Raw genomic sequence first — 23,794 nt, 5'->3', positions numbered from 1 at the left:
ACTGACGTCGCCAACTCAAGTTTTAGACTAGTAGTCTAGTCTACTTAATTCCAAGAGGCTTGCAATTGTCTAATAGTTACCTACACAGTTATGTCATTTACTCGTTGGCTAGCCGGGAGGGGGTGCCAACTAAGCAAGCTTAGTTGGCCACAAAAGTATGAGACAAGGCGAAAAGTGTGAGACAACCCCGCACAGGCTGCTGTCGCAAAATCATGACTTTTGCCCGCCAAAACCAATGATTTCTAGGACATCAATCAGTAAAAAAGTCATATATCACGTCCATCAAAATTATGCCCTCACAATCAAATCTGAGAGCTGCTCAGGCCGTTGTTCTTTCACGCCAGCGACTTCGCCGCGGTCTCAATCGTGATGCTGCCGGCCGCCGAAAGAAGCCACTGACTCTTCGTGCTGCTGAAGCTCGATATGCCGGCTCTGCTCGTGCATCTATCGGCCGCATCGTCAAGAGACTTGAGGCTGCGAATACCGTAGATTATGAGGATGTTGTCGATCCTAAGATGGGGCGCCCGCGGCAACTCACGGATGAGGAAGAAGAAGCTATCGTGTGTTATATCATCTGGATGGAAAAGTCAGGCCTGCCTGCCTCCAAGTGGGAAATAGAAGATGCAGCACTTACTCTGCGGCGCCGCCGTGATCCTGATGCGAGACCTGTGAGCAAGATGTGGTACTCTCGCTTCCGCGATGATCATCCTGAGCTTGCGAAATCGATATTGAAGTCGAGAGAAGCTTCGCGTGCCGAATATGAGGAAGGCGGCGTTGATGATACGAAGGAGTGGTTCCAACGCCTCAGCGATGTGATGACGAAGTACAATATCGGTGCATCAGAGACCTGGAATGCAGATGAAGCAGGAGTTAGAGTCGGAATGCTACGAGATAAGATGGAATGCCTCGTTGTACGCACCAAGAAGAAGTCAGCAACAGAGGTATTTTCTCCGCAAGATCGCGAGACTTGCACAGTCATCGGCTCAGGCAACGCAGCCGGCGCAACAACGCCCCCTGGCTGATCTTCAAGTCGTTGCCAACGCTTGAGTGGGCGTTCATTGAAGGCGATCCTGATATGCGCTTCGCTCAGTCAGACTCGGCATTCTCAAGTGCGGCGATAACGCTCGAGTGGGCGAAGCACTTCAACCGATGCTCGTGGGAGAAATCTGCTACTGTACAGAAACGTCAGCTTGATTTTGAAGAGTGGTTTGGGTGTAATGAGCACCTTCAGGATACAAATAACCGCTTGGTTACTCACGATATGCCTCCCGCGGCGAGGCCTGATGATGAGGCTGTATGGCGGCTGCTCGTTATCGACGGCTTCACAGGCCACGGCTCATTCGAATTACGAGAATATATGATAAAGTTCAATATTCTCGTAGCATTTCTTCCGCCTCATTCAACGCATATACTCCAGCCAATGGATGTAGGCGTATTTCAATTCTCTGAAGGAAGCGCATCAGAAGAAGCTTCGTGAGGCGTTGCGGAAGGGAAATCTTACCTTTGGCCGGCGTGCCTTTGCAGGAGCTTTTCAGGTATGTGCCTTCTTAATCAGCCTTCACCGAAAAAGGCCCCTTTTCTCACCAAAATCAGGAGATCTTTAATGAAGGCTTCACTGCCGCTCACATCATCTCGGGCTTCCAAAAACGGGCATCTACCCTCCCACAGACCGACCTGCCATAGAATATCTTCTCAGGAAGCAGCTCAAGAAGAAGAAGACCTTCACGCCTGCTCATTTCTCACTTCTTCCCTCAGATATGCGATTTCACGCCGCTTCCAGCACCGCCGAGACCATCGGCGAGCGATATCACGATATCCTCAGTTCTCCTACGCTCGCAGGGCTCCGGCACATTCGCAACATCGTTCATGAAGCTGTGGTGCTTGAGGATGTTATCAAAAAGTACGTGGATGATCGAAGAACTCGCATCGAAAAGCGGTATCACGAGAGAAAGCGAGGCCGCCGCGCAAAGACTGTCTCTGACCTTATTCCTACAGTATCGCTGCAAGATCTGCGAGATCAACAAGAGGAGGCTATCGCCGACGATAAGAAGAAGCAACATAAGCAGGGTATACGATTCACACGATCTGTCATCATCAAGGAGATGAACCGCCTCAAGGATGAGTGGCGAGAGAATAAAGAAGTTATCGTCAACGGCATACCAAAGAGGCTGCAGTTCAAGCAGTGGTTGGAGCACACAGGGAAGCAATATGACTATTTATCTATGGATACACAGCGTTCACAAATGACTCAAGCACTGAAAGAAGAGACTGACGGCTATATGATAGATACACAACTCCCTGATGATGTGCGTGAAGCTATCCGCAAGGCACAGTATGCCGCGAAGCCCCTCAGCGCCGTTGATCTCACCGGCCTCCCTCACAGTGATGATACGGTCACTTTCAACCTCACACAAGCACACGAGCACGAGGAAATGGATGAAGAAGACGAGATTCTTCCTGTAATTGAAGTCGCCGGCGGCAGCGAAGTCGAGATGCCCTCATCGCCGCCCTGTGCACCTGACTCTGAGTCATCACTACCTACACTTCCCTCAACTCCTTGTCCCTATCAACACCACACGCAGCTTCATGAGTCACTTCGTGATATCATCAGGGGAATAAGAACGGCACAAGAAGATAGCCTTATTGGCTAAGAAAACAGATATACGGCACATTTTGGCAGGGAAGCTGTTTCCCTTGCCAGAGCATCACCAGAGCCGTCGCAGTCATTTCTCCCACTCTGAAATAGCCAATAAATCAATAGAAGCTTCAAACTACGCCTTTTCATCAGTTTGAGCCTATTTTGACAAGATTTGAGTGTCATTTGATTGAAAAAAAATGGTATTTTGGTGCAAATCACGCCAAGTGGGCATCTTCCGGGATGTCTCACACTTTTCGCCTTGTCTCATACTTTTGTGGCCAACTAAGCTTGCTTAGTTGGCACCCCCCCCTCCCGGCTAGCCAACGAGTATGCAATTCATGAACCTCATGTCTTAGATATGCAAATGGGATCTGGGGATTTTAATTACAACTTCAAATTTAGGCGGTATCAGTCTCAACTGTACAAAGGCTTTGCTCTGCCACGCTTTCACCATCAACACCGAGTGACCCAGTGGATTCTTTATTCGTCTCGACAAAATGATTGAGAGCTTCAATTACACCTAGATCATCATTATTATTCTCTCAGTCATGATGATCTACTTTGCTGTCGGTGCACCTTGGGAATATACCATCACTCATGGTCCTGGTTAATTGGAACGGTCTTGTTCGAAAATGGATTTAGTAGATAGCTAGCAAGTCTTTGGGAGCCCTTCTCCATTACTTAATCCATTAGATTGCGTGGGTGTCAACGACTACCTTACGTCTTACTCCTCGTCTTCGTCCCAATCCTCGTCAGGAATCGGCTCGTCTTCATCCCTCTCCTGAAAGGGATTGAATTCTCCAACCATCTTGAAGCTACCTGCAGCCTTCTTAAGGGCCCTGCCGAACCTCTTTCCTCCAATACTGGGCTTCGTGAAATCATGCCAATTGACCAGTTTGTCTCGCAGCTCGTCACTGGGCCAGTCGTCCCATCCCACAAGCGGACTCTTGTAGAAGCGGTGAAAGTGGTTTTCGGCTTTCTCAATGCCGTTCTCACCCTCCTCCTCCTTGGCGAAGCGGAAGCTGTGCATGTCGCCGCGGACTTTGTGGTAGACAAGCTTGGCATGTCTTTCTCCCTCGAATGGGATAGGGCAATCCGACCAGTCCACACAGTCTTTAGTGTACCGGTATTTGCTCTAGAAAAGAAAACTATGTTACAAAACAATAGAGTGTTAGAGGATAAGGTTTACTTACGTGTTCTTCGGTCGCAGCGATACGGACAACCTCTCTGTCACCCTTGGTAAACACAACAATGTTCTCCCAATCATGCTTGTGTCCACTCAAGCCAGTAGCTTGATCCTTTTCAAAGTAGTACTCATACATGATGGCGCAGTAGCCATGGTTGCATCGCTTACGGGAGTAAACATTGCTGTTGAGGAGCTGCTTCTTGTTGCGGCAATTCTTGCTTGGTGAAAAGCTCTTCATGATGCCAGGGTTTCTACGACCGTTGGCATCAATCGCAGCTGTATTGTAGCATCCATCCTTGTCGAAGTCAATGTAGGGTTGGAAGCGTAGCTCCTTTCTCGACGCGGCCTCGGGAAGGGGTTCGAGGATCTCACTGGCTGATGGGATGGCCCAAAGGCCGATCAGGGCGAGGAAGTATGCCTTCATGGTTGAATTGGCTGGCCAAGATTTCTTAGTAGAGAACCAATGATTGAATGGAATGTGTCTTGGAACAGTCCGACGGATGGTTTTTATAGCCCTCTGGGATTACTAGGTTTCACTTATAGTTTTAATATTGAATTTGTCTTCTAGACAATTCTGTTATCACCCCATAGTTGACCATGCAACCTGAAAGCCAAAATAAGATATCCGAAACCAAGGCCCATAAGAAGATAGGTAATTTGTGTTCTCCTCAATTCTCATGAGCAGCCAGATATCGCTGATGCCGACATGCTGGGATCTTTCCTTGCTTGACCTCCAGTTGTAACATATGCAACAGTGTTCAATTGTTGTTTATCCCTAGAGAAGCGCGAAGTAGATCAGAATTGAATACAGGTCGTCAACAGTCTCCGAATGCCATTCCTGTGATTTATCGGAAGCCTTTCAAGCAATTTGGTGTGTCACGTGGTAGTCATGTCTAACAAAAGTCTCTGACAATTATCCTTTCTACAATCTTGGTTCATACATAACCTTGATCCCCACGGCGATAAGGTAAGGTTCAGGCCACCTCAGACAGGTTGTTCCTAGCAACAATCACCGCGTGCATGGTCACTACCCACCTAGGATCAGACGTGTTGTATGCCACAAAAAAGAACCGAGTCTACGTAGGGTAGGACACTTTATACTCCGTAGACTATAGTTCTTAGACTACTTATTCCTATACCCTAAGACTTAGGAGGCTTTGAGTCAGCGAATCTGACGCTGACATTGTTGAACGTGGAGGACATCATGGGTACGATCATATGATCATATTATATATACATATATATATATCTCTCTTCCTCTATTATAGTCTTTTAACTTAGATCTTTAATTAATTTATTTTATATATTAAAGTCTTATCTTAATAGGTTATAAGCCTAGATAGCTATATATATAAAAAGCTAAATAAAATATCTATTTTATTAATTTAACTTAAAAATTAAAAATTCTTTTTTTTACTATAAAAATAATTTAATTATTATAGATTTTTTTAATTATTTATTAATAAAATAATTACTTAATATTAATATAAATATAATATTAAAATATTCTCTATAATACTATATTAAAAAAATTATTACTATAAGGAAAAGTTAAAAATAAAGCTATATAGATATTATTTATATCTAAGATTATTATTAAAATCTATTATTTTTAAATTCCTTAATAAAGAATATTTCTTTATATTAATAGCTATAATTAATATAAATCTAGATTAAATAAATCCCTTACTTATAATTAAGGATAGCTCTTTTTATTTAAATTTATTTAATATATTATTAATAAATATATCTATATTATATATTATAGATAGTCTATTTAAAGTATTATTAATTAAACTCTAGAGACTAGAAATTATATTAAAATATAATAGATATAATAATTATATTATTATCCTTAATATATTTAATATATTTAATATAATATCTAAGATTACCTCTATAATTAAAATAAATAATATTCTATTAATTAGAAGTATAAATATTAATAATATAAGATTAAAAATAAATATAAACTTAACTATATATAATAAAATTAATTATATACTATTAGATAAGTATATAGATATAAGATATTAACTTTCTAAAATAAGAATAAATTATAACCTTATAGAATAATAAATTAAATTATAGCCTTACTTTAATATAAGCTAGAATACTTTATCTATATTAAATAGTAAGGCTAATAATATTTTAATATATAGACTAAATAATATACTATTAGTAAGTCTATAAATATAAGATATAATATATTAAGAACCTAGATAATAACTATCCTATTTAATTAACTAAGATTATATAAATAATAACTTTAAACTAATAATTAATAATCTAATTAAGATACTTAAATTATAACTTTAGTATATATTAGTATTTAAAGTAATACTTAAATTATATATTTAATAATATATCCTTAAAGATAATTAAATATATTATTAAACTAAACTTAATTTTACTCTTTAAAAGACTAATTAATTAATCTAAATAAAAATAAGCTATATATATTAAATTAAGTTATACTAGCTATAGTAATTTATTTAATTTACTTATATTAATATTAATAATTATTTCTCTTTTCTATAGCTTTTTAGCTTATTAAACTTAAGCTATATATATAATTATAAGTAAATATAGCTATAATACCTAAGAACTTATAGAAAGGAAATTATTAGTCTTTAAACTTATAAAAACTTTATACTTTTAATTTAAACCTAAAGAAAGTATTAAATTTATAGACTTAATATATAAATAAAGAGAAATAACTTTCTCTTAATTTAATAATATATTTATATTTAAATAAGAAATTAAGGATATTTTAGCTAGGTTTATTAAACTTAATAAAGAATATAAACTCCTTAAATTATATATTATTAATAAATTCCTTATAAGCCTTAGATTAAACTATAATACTTTCTTTATTATTTTCTATTAGAATTATAATATTATTTTTACTTATAATAATATTATTATTATTAAGGTAAAAGTTATATTTAATAATACTTTTTATTTTACTAAGTAAAAAGAATAATAATAAAAATAACTTAATAATAGTAAGAATATATAAACTACTTTCCTTATTTAATATAATAACTATAAAAATAGTCTACTTTTAAGATAATAATAATTATATAAAATATATAGTAAATTAAGCTATAAAGATAATAATTACTAAGTATAATACCTAGAGAAATAATATAAATAAGAATATAAATATTCTACATAAGCTAAATAAATATTATATTTTTAAAAATAATAGTAATATAGTAATTATAATGCCTTATTTAATAATATAATTAATTATAATAGCCTAAGAATAAAAGTAATTATAATAGCTATTTATTTCTTTAATTATATTTTTATCTTTATTTTAAATAATTTTACTAGAATTATATAATTATAAGATAATATAATATAATACCTCTCTATAGTATATATCCTTAATAGTAATATAATAAGCTATATAATATATAAGTTTAAGAACTTTAATACTCTAACTAAGATAAATAAGTCTATTATTAGCCTTAGTAAATCTAAGATAATTATATAAGAATATAGTATATATTAACTTTAAGCTAAGAATAAGAGTAAAAGAGCTATTATACTTAGTAATTTACTTTTTATTCTAGATAGATATATTAACTTTATATTAATATTATAACTTTTAAAGACTAGTATATAAATTATCTTAAATAATAAATATATAATAATTATTTAAGATAATAAGACTATATTTATAATAACTCTTTATTATAATATATATATTATTAATAAAGAAGGAATTAATTATAATATCGCTTTATCTATATATATAGTCTAAAATAAAGACTTAACTATTTAATATAAATATCTTAATTACTTTAGTAAATAAGATATTAAGAAGCTATTAATTATAATAATTAGGATAAATAAGGTTAATATTAGATATATATATATCTTATATATATAAAGTAAGATAATAGTATAACTATATTAATAATTAATTAAGAAAGGAATATATCCCTTTAAGAGCCTTTATATTAATATTATTAAACTATTTTTAATAATAAGTCTTAATAGTAAATAATATTAAATTACTTTTATAAATAACTTTATATAAATAATATAGGTCTTTTTATTAAAGAGGAAATTAGAGTTTATAAATAAACTTAAATATCTTATTAAAGTATATATATTATTAATAAGGCAATATAAATTTATTTATCTTAATAAAGGAAATAAGAATATATTTATTAAAGTTTAACTTTTCTATTAAGGTAAAAGAATTAAGATTATTTATACTAATATTAAGTAATATTAATAAAATAGTATTATTAAATAAATAAACTAGACTATTCTTAAGAAACTTATAATAATACTTATTAATAGGAATATCCTATATATATACTAGCTATATATCCTTAAGAGAGTAATTTAAATTAAAAACCTTAGTTTTTACTTTATATTATTAATAATATTATATTAATAATAAATATATAAAGTCCTTAATATCTAATATCTATATATACTAGGCAGTTTTAGATTTATTTAATTAATTAACTTAAAGAAATATAAAATATACTTTATATTAATCCTATATAAACTGCTTACCTACTTAAGTATATTTATATATATTATCTTAATAAAAAATAATAAAGTCTTAAACTTAAATAATATAGTCTTTAATAAATAACCTTATACTTACTTATATCCTAAGATATTTATTAATACTCTATTTAAAAGATAAAAGATAGATAATTAACTTATTAACTATATTATAATTATATAATATTAAAATAATAATAATAATATATTAAAATAACTCTATAATAAATAAATATAATATTAGCCTTTAAATATTAATAAAGATCTTATTTAAAATATAATTATTATCTAGATAGATAATTATATCCCTTAACTTTAAAATACTTAAATTAATAATTATATACTAAGTCTAATAGCCCTTAAAAGATATTATAAACTTTAATTACCTTAATAAACTTACTCCTTTTATAGATAATCTTAATATATACTTATCTCCAATATAAGTTAATTTAATAATAATATATTAAACTGCCTAAATATCTTAACTATATATATTATAATAATAGCCTAAATAATTAATCTTACTAAACCTTAAATATATAAATAAGCTATATAGTTTATTTCTTACTATTAGTAAAAGGAAACTATAATAAATAAGCTTAATTCTTTTAAAGAAAATAAAATATAAACTATAGTAAATATACTAGATAATATTAATATTCTTTAAGGTAAATAGGTATATAAAGTAAAAAGAGATAAGAAAAGTAAAATCCTTAGATATAAAGCCTACTTTATTATTTATAGTTTTAAATAAAAAGAAAATATTAATTACTATAAAATATTTATATTTATTATTAAGCTAATAAGCTATAAAGTAATCTTTATTATTATAGCTATATTTAATCTTAAAGTTAAATAAATAGATATTAAAATAGTATTTCTCTATAGTAATATTAATAAGGATATCTATATATTATAACCTAAAGGTTTTTATAATAAAACTAAATAAGTCTATAAGCTTAATAAAATACTTTATAGTTTAAAGTAAATACTATATATTTAATATAATATACTCTTATTTTATTTAAATAAACTTAGCTTTAAATTATTATACTTAGATATAAAAGTCTTTATTAAAAGTATAATCTTTATTATAGTTTATATTAATAATCTCTTACTAATTAGTTTAAATATAAAAGAGATTAAGAAAATTAAAATAATATTATTTAAATACTTTAAAATAATTAACTTTAGCCTATATAAATATTATCTTAAGATATTTATTAAATAAAATAAATTAAATTAAGCTATTTATTTATCTTAGTCTATATATATCTAGAAATTACTTAAAGAATTTAAACTTTAGGATTATAGTCTAAACTTTATATTAATTATAATATTAAAATTTATATTTATAGATAGTATATATAAAATTACTTTAGAACTTAAAATATAGTTTATAAAAGTAATTAATTTATTAATATATATAATATTAAAAATAAAACTAGATATTACTTATAGTATATCTTTATATAATTAATATCTTAATAACTTAACTAAAGAATATAAAATAGTAATTAAGAGGATTATAAGGTATTTATAAAGTATAGTTTACTTTAAACTTTAATTTTAAGGAAATATTTAATCTCTTTAAAGATATATAGATATAGATTAAGGTAAAAACTAAAATATAAAATAATTAATAAGTAGCTATATCTTTAACTTTAAGTTAAAAGCTATTAATTAAAGCTTTAAGAGATAACTTATTATTACTTTCTTATTATATAAAGCTAAATATATAGCTTAAATATAAATAATAAAGGAAACTATTTAACTATAATAATTATTTAAAGAGCTTATATCTGATAACAGATCACGCCTAGGGTCAGGGTGAGTTATCGTAAGGTGCATGATTCGTATTTGGCTAAGTCAGAATCTGTGCCGTAAGGGCACAGATCTCGCTGACTCATCCGGCTAATCCGGGTAAACTACGGATCGGGCAACTGAATTACCCGGTCAATTGATATGACGATGCCTTCATGCATCAATATCTTTAATTAATCTTAAACTAGGTATAATTATTATATATAGTAATAACTAAGGGGCAATTTTTATAGTTAAGAACTCTATATAATATATAAAGTCTAAATATATTAATATTTAATATTATTTTATTTATAAATAAATAGTATTTAGTAAAATTAAAATATAATATATTTTAATAAAATACTAAGTTATTAATAGTCTTATAAAGCTATTTTTAAAAGTAGATTTTTTATAATTTTAATTTACTTTTAAATTTATTAATAATTCTATATTAAATAGTCTTTTTTATATATAATTATATAGATATATTAATATAATTATATAATTAATAGGAAATATAAGATAATTTTAACTATATAATCTTTATATTCTTTTATATCTATTTTCTATCTATTTATCTATTTATTATTTTTATTTTTTTATTTATTACCTTATAGATAAATAAGCTTAAGTATTAGTAAGAATAAAGCTAATAGTAAAGCTAAATAGACTATATATAATCTTTATTTACTTAAAGGACTAAGAGGATTAATTTCTATATAATTATAAGCTTAAGTAAGAGTATTAAATATAGAGGATATTATAGGTATAATTATATAATTATATTATATATATATATATATATATCTCTTTTCCTCTATTATAGTCCTTTAACTTAGATCTTTAATCAATTTATTTCATATATTAAAGTCTTATCTTAATAGACATTGCATATGTCTAAGCATGTATGTGTATTATATAAAATCGCCGACCACGGCATCTTCGGCAAATCAAATACGTCACAGGTCCTGCAGCGGCTAGGGTCCCTGGCTGATCAAATCAATGGATGCCATATTAGTTATCATGTGGATCAAAAAGCTTAGTGTGAGAGCGTCAGAGACAGAATTGGGAAGTCAGTGTACAGCATTTTAGGTTGACACTTATGTATTCTTTACACCCTCAAGCTCAGCTACTGTCACACCAAGCACAAATTTATAAGCTGCAATATTGCTTAAAAACAAGTTACCAATCGTTACATCGCTTAATAAATTCACAAAAAAGTCCTTTTCTTGACCAGTGAGATATTTATTCTACGCAATTGTGGGTTTCATTGGTAGTTAGTACAATTTTGTCTCTGCATCTTGGCGTCACCATGATCACAATGGGGTTGTAACTGACATAGTCTGCAACCCAGTTACTCGTCATAATCACGGCATTGCGCCGAACGATATATACATATCACAGGTGAGCTGCTGATCCATCGAATTGAAGGTGACATTTTTTCTTTTTATAGTCAACATTACCAAATTAACAAAATGCAGCCAGACATTCCCTATCGTCGTGGATCTCAAGCTCACGGACAGGTAATCAACGTGTCCCAAACAATATGACTTGAGATTCTAACAATAGACTACAGCGCCCCGATGAGTGGAAGCTCGAACAAGGTCTGGAGGCTGCTCGTCTCGGCATCCGCAACCAAAGCAGTTTTCAAATCAACACTGACCCACACGAGCTAAAGACGTCTGATTCGGAAAAGATCATAAGCTTCGATGATAATGATCTCGACGTTCAGGATGAGAGAGATGGCTGGAAGGGCTACGTAGAGTGGGAAGATTACCCCGAGAAGAAAGTCAAAGCCCATCAGCGCTTCCGACGCTTCAAGTTTCCGCCACCGCCCGAGTTCCAGCTCGAGCCTCTTCCGGCTACGAACCCCGTTCTTGAGGGGAAAAGATGGAAGTTATGGCACAAGGCTATTGGGGGATCCTTGACAAGGATACCTGAGATCAGCTGGGAGACGGTTCTCAAGGTGATTCACCTCAAACTCGTAAAGACCTATTGATGCTGAATATTGCAGGAAAAACATCCCGAGATGCTTCACCTTCTCGAATTTCCATACAACGGTGAAGCGCCAAAGAAACTCTTAACTAAGAACTACATCATGCCAAACGACCTGCACTTTGTTCGAAACCATGGTGGCATTCCTGACATCGACCATGCCGCTTGGGATCTACGTCTTGATGGCCTTGTCAACAACCCCCAAACCCTCACACTCAAGGACCTTCAAGACGAAACACGCTTCCCACGAGTCACCAAACTCGTCACAATTCAATGCAGTGGTACTCGCCGTTTCGAGCAGATTGTTGAGTACCCCGGCGAAGGCGACGAAATGATCAACGCGCCCTGGGCCGAGGGTGCCATCGGCACTGCGAAATGGACAGGCGTGAGTCTGAAGAAGGTGATCAAGCACTGCGGCGGTCTCAAAGATGGCGCAAAGCATATTGAACTTTATGGCGCAGATACATATTTCAAGGGCGGGCAGCTTATGAACTATGTTGTTTCGGTACCTTGGTCCAAGGTCAAACTTCATGAGGTTCTTTTGGCGTGGGAGATGAATGGTGAGCCGTTGCCCAAAATCCATGGTGCGCCGGTAAGAGCTGTTGTAATGGGGTACATTGGAGCTAGGAGTTGCAAGTGGCTCTACAGGATTAAGGCGATTGAGACACCCAGTCTCGCACCAGTACAGAGTAGGGAATATCTGTACTTTCAACATCAGACCGGCAAGCATAATCAGTTACCCACCAGTAAGTCTTTGATCTTTTAGTATAATGCATGGCTAACACTTTGTAGTGGGGATCCAAATCCAAGAGATGCCGGTTAGCAGTGCCATCATGTCCCCTTGGCACAAGGAGGTTGTGGTACACGACGGAGAGATAGAAGTTACAGGTAAAATCATCGACCTAAAGTACTTCCTATTTTCTAACATGATTAGGCTGGGCATACTCAGGTGGAGGTCGGTGGCCGGAACGTGTGGAAATCTCCTCCGACGGTGGCTACGTGTGGTATGCTGTACCCATCGAAAACCTGTCTCCCAAGCACAAATTCGCGTGGCGCACTTTCAAGGGTAAGGTACCGTGTGACCATGAAGGCTGGACTGAGCTTGTCGTAAGATGCTGGGACAACAGTCTCAACACACAGCCCATGGAAGTCAGACACAGTTGGAACTGGGGTCTCCATGTGACAAGCAGTTGCCATCGCGTGAAAGTCTATAGCGTCAATGTGAAGAGGGAAGCAACCAGGAAGAGGCTTACGGAGTTTAACGAGCACGATGAGGAGTTCACACCGATTACGAGACCTGCACGTTTCGTACCGATGAGCATTGATGAGTATAAGAGCTTGACAAAGGATGCCGAACCGAGGGATGTTGATGAGTAGTTATCATCGATACGCATGGCTTTTAGTTAGGTTGTGTTCTTGGGACTATATGCCGTTGGACTATTTACCTTTGCGTAACAGAACTTGGTACATCAGGATTGGTACTAACTCTAAGCTGAACAGTTCTTAGATGGAAGATTAAGAAACCATGCCATAAAGCAAGTCGATTTTGTGTAATTAAGCAATACAATTGACGTTGATTGTACCATTGTTTGGTGATTTTCGAGGCGTAACTTTTGTTGGGTGATTTTCGAGGCGTAAGTCCCGAAGTATACATTAAAAATCAACACAATAGTTGATTGTACCAAGTCGAGATGCACTTGTGCAAATAAGTGCATTTTCAAGCCATGGTGAGCTTGAAAATGTTCCGCGCCAATCATGGTTGGTATCTTCGCAGTTGCCAACAGACGTGTGACTACATAATGCTGGATTTTGTCAGCAGCTGATTTCCAAAGTAGGGTATACCAAAGGCGATCTCGCGAGCCTTGAATGTTTCAACCCAGGGAATGAATTAATACGTTGTTTTGATCAACTATGTAGTCTAGGCTTTCATGTGATATTTAAGACAGAAGCGGATCATCTGCACTTGAGGGCATTTGTTGCGACTCAATACCAATGCCCGTGTTCCGCGGAGAGAGGATGAAAATCGACTAACCCTAGATTGATCTGCCATAATGTCACCCTGGAATGGAAACAGCCTTGCCTTTACTGCATTCCCTGCCATTTAGTGGGCGGCTTCGTAATAACTGTCAATGACAACCAACCAACAGAACTGTTGGTTTCAAGGCGGCCTTTTCGCTAGGAAAATAAGTTTCGGCAGTTACCTTATTTACCAGTTGCTAGGTACTTTCACCCGAGATTGGAAATCAAGGATCAATACGGCATCTAAAAATATCATGGTAGACTAAAATATTTTTATTTTGCAACGGCGCCAAATTCTCAACATGCATGATCAATGATTCTTTTCGCCGAGTTTTGTTGCGAGTCGAAAGTTATTGTACAAAAGAGACTTTGATTCTATCTATTTAGAGGTAGATGTAACAGTGGCAGCAGACTGTTTCCAGTCGTGGGGGCTGTCAGTTTCATGCAAGATGTTGCGCTGACTTTCCCCATCGTCAGAATCCAAGGGGGTTGGGTCAGGCATATTGACATATTTCCGTCGACCCATCTCAAAGTCGTTCTTGCCACTAATTCCTTGGCCACTACTATCAGCAGAGGGACCCTTTGGACCAGAGCTGCGTCCCATACTACCGAATGGTAGGTACTTGATGAGTGGACGGAAGGCAACCAAAGAGGCTGTCAGGATGGAAATACCAAACTCGAGGACGGAGCTATAGAAAGGTGCTGTTAGTAAGATAAATTAGGTTGGAAGAAGAAGACGTACTAGATGAAGGACTCCAGCTGCTTATCCAATGCCTCGACAATGTTCTTAGCATTGACGATCTGGACCAGACTCTGCATGCGAATGACACTAATGACGACAGTCGAAGCACCAAGACCAAGTAGAATGATGATGGCAACCTTGGTTCTTCTACCCATCTGCAAGCCCTTGAGTAGAAAGACGGGAAGAACAGCATAGAACAAAGCTGAGGCAATGTCCAAGGCGGCCACAGCAAAACCCAAACCAGCCAGTTGTTTTGAGCTCAGGCACTTGCCGGTACCATCTCCCCAAACAGCCTTGAGTGGGATGCACTGGAACACATCCACCAGAAGACAGCCCAGGGCGTAGATACCGATGACGACCATGGTTCCCACGAGTAGTTGTTGTGTGCGAGGCCAGCCCTGCACAATTCGATGAAGAACCAGTGCGACACTGATACGAACAATAGGAAACCCGGCGACGTATGTAATTTGAGCAATGGTGAAGTATCGCTGGGCTTCCATGACATTGTAGTTGGCCATGCCTGCAATGACTTCGGGATCCGATACGCCGAAACCGTAGTGAAGGGAAACGAATGTGAAGGCGCACATGAGAATGAATGCGACCATGGCGACTGCAATGACATAATCGTCATAACCGAGAGTCGTCAATTTGGTTCGTACACCGAGACGGGCGAGGACGATGACGCCGTCAATGGCGATGAAGGCGGCCATCACGGGGCCGAGACTATCGCGGACAGCCATGGTATGTCTGTACTGCAACTGACCTGTTAGCGATTGCCAATTAAAGAGAACGAGATCAGTACTTTGTACTTACAAAAGATGGACGATAGTTGGTAGGAGTAGCTTGTTGAAAACAACTAAGGACGGCAACTAAACTAGTTCGCACAGGATAGTCGATCTTATTTATCTAGACTCCATATGGCCAGGACAGAATTTGATTCTAAGACATTTGTAGATTGAATTTGGGACGGATTTAACGTCTGTATTGAAGATTTTTGTTTTCAACCTTGACCCTTGTCTCGTCTGCCGCGACGGCGAGCGGGCGGATAACAGGGGCCAACAATCCGCGGCGGGGCAAACAAGGTCCTTGCCGGGAGGACTAGACTAGTTGCCCGTTTATGGGTTGACGAGTTGAATTAGTAGCATGATTGGATGATGCTGCTTGTTGTCTCCCTGTCGAGTCCACTGAGAAAACTGGTTTCCGTTGAAACGATTCGTTAGTACAAGGCATTGTCAGCAGGTTGTAGCAAAAGAGAATACCTGGGACTTTCACTTCTCACATTCTGAAATATGATATAATACTCGGGGCCGAGGTCAGCAAAGCATTTCGATAAATCATGTCTCGTAATCAACTGGGCCCCCCTAGTCAAGTCAGGAGAGGTTGCAGAACAGATTTTACGAGATTTGTTGCGTCTTCTGTCCCGACTGTGTGCACAGGATGGGGCTCATTCTCATCTACCGATCGATGGATGCCAAGTTGTTGGTTGTGAGAGTAAAATATTTACTGGTTTGGGAGTACTACGCGTTTAACCTTTGGGTCAACATGCCGGCTTGTGCATATAACAACTGTCGTGTCGCTTGACGCGTCTAACAGAAAAGCATTTAATGAGCTTATCGTTTATTCTCATGCACTAGACTAGATAACAGCCACAAGTTCGCCGAATAGTTCCACAAGGCAAAACAAAACATAGGGTAAATCTTACAATAGTCAGCGTCGCCCCTCACAGAAGCAAACATGCATACAAAGACTCGGATGAGACTCGGCCGCTCGCAAGGTTTTCCCTGTTCAAGAAGTGATGACCATTTGTTTGCGTCTTCAGTAGTCTTGAAACTGATAATTCTTTATTATGCATCTTATTTTACTTGTCATGTTTGCCATTGTGGCAGTGACTGCATTTAACTATCATTTTTTATTTTGCTTTTTTTCTGCATCCCGTTTTAGCCGTCTCTATATCATTGGACCCGGAGGTTACGCAGCGGTCACTTTTTTTATTTTACGAGGATTGACAATTGAAACATGACAAAACTTGGGGGCTGATGGTGTCTGCCTGCCTGCCCTGGCATGACAATCAGCTAACACAAGACAAGACTCGTTCGCGACCAGGACCTTATTGTGGTCCGAGAGATAACTAGCACGCAAATCATGTCAACGGACGCGGGAAGATCCTTGACCCCCCCGAGGGTCTATTTCGTTAGGCCCAACGGTACGAAGCATTGAATGTGGAGAGAATGTCGCAACAAGGGAGTTCTTTCGTCAGGCACGCGCATAACCGAGATATCGAAACCCACAAATACAGGGCCAAGTACAGCCCGCAGGGATCTTATATGTTAGTTCGATACCGAGTTCCAGTTTACTTTTAATCCTAGAAAAATACAGTAAATAAAGCTAAGAAAATAGAGAAAAATAGACTAAGTTCTAATATATAGTCTCTAGAATATAATTTTACTATTTTTCTATTTCTTTATAGCTCTATTATAGAGTAAATTATTAAAGAAAAAGGTAAGTGGCAAATTCCGGTCTCACACTAACATATAAGATCCCTGCGGGCTGTACCAAATAATTTGCTTTTTCAGGCCTCCCCATAATCGACTAGTCTAAATGCTGACCATGATAGGAAAACAGAACCGTTGGGATGGGATCCTAATCATGGATGATTTCTTGTTGGTTATGTTACAGACGCCTGTAGAGTTGTATAACAAGTGACCCCTTTCCCCTTTACCCTCAAACCCACATAAGTCCTGGTTTCTTCTTTCTTTTTTTTCCAACTTTCTGCATGATACGTCAATTACCCGTATACAATTTCATCTCTACCTATTACCTAACCGCCATCACATCGCATCACATCATACACACATACAATGGCTACTACCCAAGTCCTCCCCAGTCTTCCCCAGGACATCACCACCGATTGGCTCTCGCCCAAGATCGGCGTTAAGAATGCCACGCTCGAGTTGAACAATACCATTGGTGGAACAGCCACGCTGGTCCTCATGACAGCCACGCCCGAGAAAGGAGAAGGTGACGAGACCACGAAGCCCATGCGTATCTGCATCAAGGGTGGCTTCAACCCTGCCATTCTGGCTCAGTTCCCATTCATACTGTCACTTTACAACCGCGAGGTCGACTTTTACAATAATTTGGCCCCCCAAGTGCCCCATCTCAATATCCCGCGCAAGTTGTGGGCCGAGAAAAGTGACAACAACGCTATTCTTATTATGGAGGACCTTGCTGCCGCAAACTTCTCCTTCGCCGACCCTGTCAATACCTGGTCCGTCGATCGCGTTAAGAAGACTGTGGAGCACTTTGCCGCTTTACATGCCGCAACATGGGGCGTCGAAGCATCTACCGTTCCTTGGCTCGACAGCCACTATGAGACATCGGTACTTGGTCTCTGTGGTATGTGGGATGCCATTGTTCTTGCTGAAGACCGACCTCCGGTTCCCGATTACATGAAAGACCAGAAGCGCATGACTGCCGCCATCACCAAGTGGTTTGCTACCAGAAACCCCAAGTTCCAATGCGTCCTTCACGGTGATGCTCACTTGGGAAACATGGCCTGGTCTGAAGAGCAAGACACTCCCATGCTTGTCGATTGGCAAGTGATCCATATTGGATCGTGCTTTACTGACATTGTCTACTTCATTATGACGGCTCTGGCTGTCGAGGACCGTCGCGCTCATGAGATGGAAGTGTTGGACCACTACCTTGCCAAGCTGCACGAGTTCGGTGGACCAAAGCTTTCCAGGGACGATCCTGAAGTCATGACCGAGTACCGCAAGTCTCTGATGGCCGGTTACTCTTGGGTACTGTGCCCCTATGGTATGCAGACCAAGGAGAGAGTATGGGCTATTGTGTCGCGGTTGGTGCCGGCTATGGAAGACCACAACCCGGTCGAGCTATTGGAGAAAGAGTAGACATTTAATTTTAATCGTAATATACTTCACCTTCATTTCTACACCTATTCCAAGCAATCACGTAATAGCGCCTCTCGGCGAAGATCGATTCTGCACTACGTCTGTCAAAGTCCCGTCCCGTCTTTCCATCGTTTTTCACTTTGCCTCAAATGGCGTTGAACAACTCTTTGCGAGATCTAACTAAAAGCCGCCACTTCTCGTATGCACTGACGACGGCTGACGACACTATGCCTTGCGGCCCGTTGATTTGCAGAATTAACCTGTTGGCCCAGTCCGAGCGCAGATTGATTATATGGAGATCAGCACCAATAGCAGGACGCGACGTAAAGATAATAAACGACTTTAACTCATCTGTGTTTAATCTGTGTTTATGACTCGTGTCAACTGAGCATTCATGTCACATCACACGAAAGCCCCAATATTGTCTCTATTTTAGGTAACAACATCAGATGACTATGTCTAATCTTTACATGAGGTTGAAGTCGTTTTAGCTGTCACAAATCAACAATCTCAATATACACCGATTCTAAAACAATCAATCGATTTTACTATAACTACTTAAACCCTTCTATTATACCCTTAGCTATCATCTGCAGGGACGAAAGTATATCCTGTCATTGGAGGCCAGATAGTGGCAGTGGCCTCCTTGAACTTTGTGATTTTTGGAGACTTTAAAGCTGGGAGTGGGTATGCGACTCTGTCGATAGTAACGTAGCCGTCGTCGTTGATAGTATATCGCTTACCCGACATATAAACGCTTGCCTCATATACACTCAAGGCCCCAATGAAATCCTCCAATGGGTCCTGTATACCATCGTCATTGTCGCCCAGGCTTTCCTTCCACGGATCGACTGTCATGAGTGGGCAGGATGCACCGGTTGTTGTAGTAGCGGTTGCGGTGAGGAAGCAGCCCGTGATCACCTCGGTAGCGGTAGTTGTACAGGATGAGGATTTGCATGACACCCAGTAGTCGGTAACCTTGGAGGTTGTACAGTCACAGCCGAGATAGGTGTTGCAGACTGTGGCGCAAGGCTTCGTCGTGCATACCTGGTGACATGCCGTGTTTGTCTCGGTGGCGCAGTCCTCTTCGTCTTCGCCCTCATCTTCATCCTCATCTTCGTCATTGTCATCATCATTGTCATCGTCCTTGTCGTTGGTACTCTCGCACCCAACACCAACACAACTTCCTCCTGGCCCAGGGCATCCACCACCGATGCAGCCAATTGTTCCACCTCCGCTTCCTCCTCCACTGCCGCCTGGCGAGCAGCCGAGTACACAGGGCTTGCCGCAGCCTGTCTTACAAATAGGCCCTGGAGGCCCAGGCGCGATAACGATGCCAGGCACAATGCCTGGTGGAGGCAAGATGACCAGATCATCGTCCTCGTCGCCTTTATCATCGTTGTCCGAGTCATCATCATTGGGGGGGTTATCGTCATCATCTTCATTATCCCCTGGCTTGTTATCACCAGTTGGAAACGGCCCAGGCTTGTAAGTGTAGGTGACGCCGTGAGTTGGTTCGGTCAAGGTGATGGGTGGCGGAACAACGCTGCCACGGACGATGATTGATTTGGATGTGGTTTCGGTGATGACGATGTTGGAGACCTCAATTTGAGACGTCGTGAGAGGGGGTATCGTGATACGCACGGTGATTGTGCTTGTGCGATACTTGACAACACCGTCTGTGGTTTCTGGCCACGTTTCCTTGATAGTCTCGGTGACGACTGGGAAGTTGATGGTAGTCTTGGACGAGAGCGGCCATGGTGGAAGGACAAGGGTACATGGCGGTTGGCAGCTGGCGGTTGGGCTTTTCGAGCTCCAAATGACTGGGTCGATATATACGATATCATCGTCGTCGTCGCCGTTACCACCATTGTCTCCATCACCGTTGCCTCCATCATCGTTTCCTCCACCACCATTGCCTCCATCACCACTTCCGCCGCCGCCGCTACCACCTCCGGGGTTATCAGGCAGCTTAGGAATCCAGTTGTTGATATTGATGTATGCATTGACAACACCCCCATCAAGAACAGAAACATAGTCATCCTTCCCGTCGCCGTTGATATCTGCGTAGTACACAGACCCCTGAGGCTTGACACCGATAGCAACCGTGCCCAGGTCAGTCCACTTCCGCCCCTCGCCAAGGGGGATTCTGCCGTTATTTCGATACGCCAAAGCCGCGCCACCATCATACTGCACAATGTATTCAGCCTTCCCATCCCCAGTAAGGTCTGCGAACTGCACTTTGCTGCCAGGCTCGCCGACGCCGGTCGCCACAACAAAGCCCTCCTTCCAGATGCGACCACCGTTGACGGGCGGTATGTTCCTGTTGTTCTGCCAGTACTTGACTGCTCCCCCGTCATAGAGTACCAAAAAGTCTGCGTACCCGTCTCCGTCGAGGTCTGCAAACCTGATCTTGCTTCCGGGCTCACCAACGCCTGGGGCGATGACAATGCCATCCTGCCATATCCGGCGATCACCTGGGTTAGGAAGGTTACCCTGATTCAGGTACGCCTTGACAGAACCACCACCGTAGATGACCAAGTAGTCAGCGCGTTTGTCACCGTTGACATCGACAAACTCGATGCGCGAGTCTGAGAGGTCTTCATCAAGACCCGGTGCAATCTCGCCGATTGACTCCCACTTGTCACTGCCCTTGTTGAGCCATGCGCGTGCCCTTCCCTTAGCGTCGACTGAGATCAGATCATCAAAGCCATTGCCAGTCAAGTCGGCAAAGCGAATGCTCGTCCCCTTGGTTCCGGCGATACCCAGGTTCTTCCACATGCGAATGCTTCCATCATCGTCGACGGCAAGGAAGTCGGCGAGACCGTCGCCGTCCATGTCTGCGAAGCGAATCATATCACCTGCGACGCCCGAGGTGCCTGGAGCAATAGTGCCGAGATCTTCCCAGTTACGCCCACCTTCTTTGATAGTGTTGCGGAAACCCTTGACTGCACCTCCGTCGTATATAACGAGGTAATCTGTTGATTGGTCAGTTAAAAATTTTCAAGTCTGGTCAGTGTAAGCTTTAAACTCACCAGCCTTGCCGTCACCGTCGATGTCTCGGATCCTTGTCGACCCTGCAGGAATGCCGGCAGGACCGGGGGCAATCGTAGCCACAGTTTCCCAGTTCTTCTTGCTATTGTCCTTGCCGTTGTTGTGAGTATTGCGCGCCCATTTGACGGAACCCCCTTCATAGACGATAACGTAGTCTGCATATCCATCACCGTTGATGTCTTCGAAGTGTATCTTGTCCCTTGATTCAAGGCCAGTTGCCCACTGAGAATCGAGAGACTCAAACTTCTTTCCGTTGTCGACGTTCTTCCAGACTTTAGCTGCCCCCTCTTGATACAACACAATCAAGTCGGCTTTGCCGTCATTATCAACGTCGGCAAGTCGAACCATGTTCCCCTTGACAGACTTCCAATCCGGGTTGATCTTGCCGATACTCGTCCAGTCGTTAGGACTACCTCGGTTGATCCAGCCTCGCAATGTACCATCGTTGTCGGCCAGAATGTAGTCCGCTATGCCGTCGCCGTTGAGGTCTGCAAGGATCACTTTGGCCCGGCTTCCGTTCTCAAGAGGTCCACGTATAGTACCGACAGATTCCCAAGTGCGGACTCCGTCGAACACGGTGCCCTGCTTCTTCCAGATCTGGCCTTCGATCTCCTGGCCGGTGCCGCCCGATGCACCACCCACACCGAGACCTACACCTGGTAGTCCTTTGGCGTCCCTGACAACCGGGTCCTTGAGCCAACCACGTCGATCGGCTTCGAGGATAGCTTTCAACCAAGCGTTGGCCATCTTTTCATAACCGCCGTCGTTAGGATGCTTCTGGTCCCAAAGATCGGCCACCGTGATGTCGATGGGGACCTCGAGCACGTGCTTCCCAGCCTTCTGCCTCTGCTCTATGATGGAAATAACCTTAGGGTTGAATCTATCGGTATTTTGCTGCATCCTAGGCTTGTTAGCCCAGATGACCGGGGCAACAAGAATGGTTGCGTCAGGAGCGTTGGCAAGAAGGCCATCGATGATGGAAGCAAGCATTGCAGGCGAGCCATCAAGGTCCTCTTCCAGATCCATGTTGTTGGTTCCAGCATGTACAAGAACAACATTAGGACGTGCTGCGATGGAGCGTTTCCAATGCTCGTTGATCTGAGAAAGGACGTGACCGCTGTGGCCTTCATGATCATTGTCTGGCATGCCGGTGGCAGGGTGCTTCTGACTGCCGATCATGTCAACAGAAGTACCTTGGCCGATCAGCTTCTGACGAAGGCGGTTGCGGTAGCCCTTCTGATCTTTGGATCCATTGCCCTTTGTGATGGAGTCTCCGAGTGGCATGATTCGGAGAGTTGGCAACGCTGAAGTGAGCGGCGTTACGAGTGTTATCAGTACCATCACAAAGGCAATGGTACTATGAAGCGTGAAATACGCCATGATGAGTTGACTTGAATCAATGGGCGATGCTTATATGTTAAGGTTATATGAGAAAAGGTAATAGAAAGGAATGGGCATTTGATAAATAACGTCCAGAAAAGTTCACGGAAAGTTATCACAGCTTATATAGCTAGGCGCTTCTATCAGATGGCCCACGAGGTATATCAAGTCACCCAACGCTGTCGCTCCAGTTCATCGTGGCCCCCAAAGTGTACTCTTCACGTTGACGTCTTTGCCCTAATGGTTTCGTCGCAATTGATGTTGGTTCTGAACAACATGTTGGTGACAACATGTGTCTGAGCCTTGCACTCTACCAGGGTACGATCCAATATCTTCCGGATTATCATGCGATCCTTTAGGTGCTGCTTGGAAGGATTGGACGTGAGGCATTTTACTGTATATCGAAGTTGCATTGTCCTGATGATTGCTCACGATCAATATCTGCCTCGTTGTGAGGATTGACTGCTGCACAGCCTTTGTTGGTTGTGTTATCAATGTCAATTAGATCCTGGCAATAAAAG

At 39.7% G+C, this 23,794-nt stretch overlaps 7 protein-coding genes across 7 annotated transcripts; 4 read left to right on the top strand and 3 right to left on the bottom strand.

Annotated features, from left to right (window-relative positions):
* Positions 1-290: 290 nt before the first annotated feature.
* On the top strand, positions 291-1,022 carry FPOAC1_011469 (uncharacterized protein; the record flags this gene model as incomplete). The annotated part of the gene is made up of 1 exon (XM_044855848.1): positions 291-1,022. The coding sequence occupies one exon, from the start codon at positions 291-293 to the stop codon at positions 1,020-1,022; it is 732 nt and encodes a 243-aa protein (XP_044703161.1).
* A 735-nt stretch (positions 1,023-1,757) lies between these two features.
* FPOAC1_011468 (uncharacterized protein) lies at positions 1,758-2,651 on the top strand (the record flags this gene model as incomplete). The annotated part of the gene is made up of 1 exon (XM_044855847.1): positions 1,758-2,651. One exon carries the CDS (start codon positions 1,758-1,760, stop codon positions 2,649-2,651), a length of 894 nt encoding a protein of 297 aa, XP_044703160.1.
* A 711-nt stretch (positions 2,652-3,362) lies between these two features.
* Positions 3,363-4,248, bottom strand: FPOAC1_011467 (uncharacterized protein; the record flags this gene model as incomplete). Its single annotated transcript, XM_044855846.1, has 2 exons — positions 3,363-3,773; positions 3,832-4,248. The coding sequence occupies 2 exons, from the start codon at positions 4,246-4,248 to the stop codon at positions 3,363-3,365; spliced, it is 828 nt and encodes a 275-aa protein (XP_044703159.1).
* Positions 4,249-11,644: 7,396 nt separating this feature from the next.
* On the top strand, positions 11,645-13,541 carry FPOAC1_011466 (uncharacterized protein; the record flags this gene model as incomplete). Its single annotated transcript, XM_044855845.1, has 5 exons — positions 11,645-11,692; positions 11,746-12,135; positions 12,184-12,910; positions 12,957-13,052; positions 13,099-13,541. 5 exons carry the CDS (start codon positions 11,645-11,647, stop codon positions 13,539-13,541), a joined length of 1,704 nt encoding a protein of 567 aa, XP_044703158.1.
* A 1,021-nt stretch (positions 13,542-14,562) lies between these two features.
* Positions 14,563-15,842, bottom strand: FPOAC1_011465 (uncharacterized protein; the record flags this gene model as incomplete). The annotated part of the gene is made up of 4 exons (XM_044855844.1): positions 14,563-14,872; positions 14,926-15,677; positions 15,739-15,781; positions 15,838-15,842. The coding sequence occupies 4 exons, from the start codon at positions 15,840-15,842 to the stop codon at positions 14,563-14,565; spliced, it is 1,110 nt and encodes a 369-aa protein (XP_044703157.1).
* A 1,941-nt stretch (positions 15,843-17,783) lies between these two features.
* Positions 17,784-18,839, top strand: FPOAC1_011464 (uncharacterized protein; the record flags this gene model as incomplete). The annotated part of the gene is made up of 1 exon (XM_044855843.1): positions 17,784-18,839. One exon carries the CDS (start codon positions 17,784-17,786, stop codon positions 18,837-18,839), a length of 1,056 nt encoding a protein of 351 aa, XP_044703156.1.
* A 579-nt stretch (positions 18,840-19,418) lies between these two features.
* Positions 19,419-23,273, bottom strand: FPOAC1_011463 (uncharacterized protein; the record flags this gene model as incomplete). The annotated part of the gene is made up of 2 exons (XM_044855842.1): positions 19,419-21,817; positions 21,875-23,273. The coding sequence occupies 2 exons, from the start codon at positions 23,271-23,273 to the stop codon at positions 19,419-19,421; spliced, it is 3,798 nt and encodes a 1,265-aa protein (XP_044703155.1).
* Between the last annotated feature and the right edge of the window lie 521 nt (positions 23,274-23,794).

Source organism: Fusarium poae, chromosome 4 (assembly GCF_019609905.1).
Source record: "Fusarium poae strain DAOMC 252244 chromosome 4, whole genome shotgun sequence".
Taxonomy (NCBI): domain Eukaryota; kingdom Fungi; phylum Ascomycota; class Sordariomycetes; order Hypocreales; family Nectriaceae; genus Fusarium; species Fusarium poae.
Note: the sequence above shows the minus strand (reverse complement) of the source record. Positions and strands in the feature narration are given on the sequence as shown.